Source organism: Plectrocnemia conspersa, unplaced genomic scaffold (genome assembly GCF_051122295.1).
Source record: "Plectrocnemia conspersa isolate PC_06_02 unplaced genomic scaffold, ASM5112229v1 ptg000014l, whole genome shotgun sequence".
NCBI classification, from domain to species: Eukaryota; Metazoa; Arthropoda; class Insecta; order Trichoptera; family Polycentropodidae; genus Plectrocnemia; species Plectrocnemia conspersa.
The window spans coordinates 7,611,762-7,613,889 of NW_028277178.1; the positions used below are offsets into that span (position 1 = coordinate 7,611,762).

The 2,128-nt window shown below is 32.7% G+C and overlaps 1 protein-coding gene across 1 annotated transcript; it reads left to right on the plus strand.

Annotated features, from left to right (window-relative positions):
• The first annotated feature begins 971 nt into the window (after positions 1–971).
• LOC148226086 (cilia- and flagella-associated protein 298) lies at positions 972–1,826 on the plus strand. The gene is made up of 5 exons (XM_088204580.1): positions 972–1,175; positions 1,240–1,398; positions 1,460–1,570; positions 1,629–1,745; positions 1,821–1,826. Exons 1-5 carry the CDS (start codon positions 972–974, stop codon positions 1,824–1,826), a joined length of 597 nt encoding a protein of 198 aa, XP_088060706.1.
• The last annotated feature ends 302 nt before the right edge of the window (positions 1,827–2,128 follow it).

Sequence of the window (2,128 nt, forward strand, 5' to 3'; positions counted from 1 at the left end):
AAATATACAATAACATATTTTTCTCTCATATTTCGAGAGAATATAAATAATTTCATATAAAATGTTTTATACCCATTGTTTTTGCTAAATGCGAGTTGGTCTCAGATACAATAGTCGAATTAAAAATAAAATAAAATATTATGATGTATGTATAATTATAGAAACTGACCCTTACCGACCGTTTTCTTACACAATAGGATTGAACACGTCATATTACAAAAACGCCGCAAAAACACCAGAGCAAACGTATATATATCACGAATATCAAGCTAAGCGTAGTCAAAATAATGTATCTTCCCTTTTGTTCCATTGGATAAACCAATATCTGAAGGAACGAAAACAAAAATATTTTCATGCAAAATAAAAACAATGTGATGATTTTGTTTTGGCACATCATCGTTCATATTGTAAAAAAAATGATCGCTTAATACACATTTTTCTAATTAGAGGTCATTCGTTTTTATTACACGATTATGACATGAACTCTCATGTATTTAACTTACACAGAAAAAATGTTTTTGCTGCTGTACCAAAATATTTAGACAAAATTATGTTGAAAGTGAAAAAAACACCAAAAACTTCAATTCTAAAAAATATAACATACTCTAAAACCATATTTTAAATATTATAACATTTTATGGGTAAAAATCTTAAGCTTAGGCAAATTCGGATGTACAAAACTGATAATTCATTAAAATGGGAGGTACTATGTTGCTACAATTTACAAGAAAATCTCATTTGATTATCAATTGAATCTCAATGTTTTTTATATTATATCTTTATCTATATAACATATCCTTAAAAATATTTACACTGAACATAATAGTTATTATTACAGTTTTCACTGTTATGGTATTGTTCTGCTTTGGAGCCTGGCCTTTTATACCCGACATTGTTTAACTGTTATCTCAGTGTTTTTTAAGCAAATCTTAACTTTTACAGAAATGGAAGAGCTAATCAAGCATGGCACTATGCTTCCACCAGAAATTGTTGAGCTTTTGCCCGAGCAAGCAAAGGAGTTGGGTCTGAAGGACATCTGGGCCGATAAATGTGCTCCGCATGGATGGATTCAAAACAACGATCCCATAGGCAGACGATGCGGTCGCCAGCCTCCTGCTAATCTGCAAAAAATACTCACCAAAGCTGTTGAAGATGCTAGATTGATGATATCAAAGGTATGTTAATATACATAAAACGTTTAGTTCAGGACTATTTAAAAATATAAATCGAACATTATAGAATCTGTGCTCTGACGGGAAAAGCCTGAATCAATCGGACGTATCCAAAGCCTTGGCAGAGCTGAAGGGAGCTGCGATCATAGTTTATCCCATGGGATTGCCACCTCATGACCCGATTCGTCAAGAGTTGGAAAATAGGGAAGATCTGACGGGAACCCAGGTATTATATTATTGTATATATTTGTTTTTATATATTTTACGTATCTATGTTACTTCTCTAGGCTTCTTTGGAAGTCATAGATCCTGCGATTGCTACGATGTGGTTTTGCGGAAAGCAGCTTCTTTCTGGTGGCGTACTAAGCGATCAGCTTGGAAAAAACGAAAAGAGCAAGGTATTGTTGATTGACATGTTAGATCTGTGATATAAATTTATTTGTATTATATTTTCAGGTGATTGTAAAACTTTGCCGTCGCGAAGAAGGAGCACCAGCCAGAGAGCCTGTGCTGTCTGAAGAAGATCGTAAACAGTTCATGCTGCATGCTTATCGGCGTCAAGAAGAATTCAAGGTAAGTGAATTGCAATTCATTAGTCCATTGTAGTTTTGTATCATCTATGTCTAAATGCTACTTACTCAACTAAAGTGGTGATATCTGACGTGATGAACATACAATGCAAATAAATATTTCGAGGTCCGCGACTTGTGTTTAATAATATTAAAAAAGTCACGTTATTTAGTGGTAGGAGTATGATCGATAGATTCTATAATGACTATTGAACTAAAGTGCAAAAAAATTTTTTTTTTCGTATGTCACTATTCGCAGTTTGATAAATACTGTTGACATTAAAATGTGACCTAGTTAAGTCTTACTTTAATATAATTATATATTTAAAAGGGGTTAATCAAACACAATTGAATAAAAACAATACATTTATTATTCTTGTTGCCACA

Excerpts from the sequence above, each read along its gene's own strand:
- LOC148226086 (XM_088204580.1), top strand. The coding sequence starts at position 972 with ATGCTTCCACCAGAAATTGTTGAGCTTTTGCCCGAGCAAGCAAAGGAG. Across the intron at positions 1,399-1,459 it reads AAGATCTGACGGGAACCCAG|GCTTCTTTGGAAGTCATAGA; the intron begins GTATTATATTAT and ends TTACTTCTCTAG. Across the intron at positions 1,571-1,628 it reads GAAAAAACGAAAAGAGCAAG|GTGATTGTAAAACTTTGCCG; the intron begins GTATTGTTGATT and ends TTATATTTTCAG.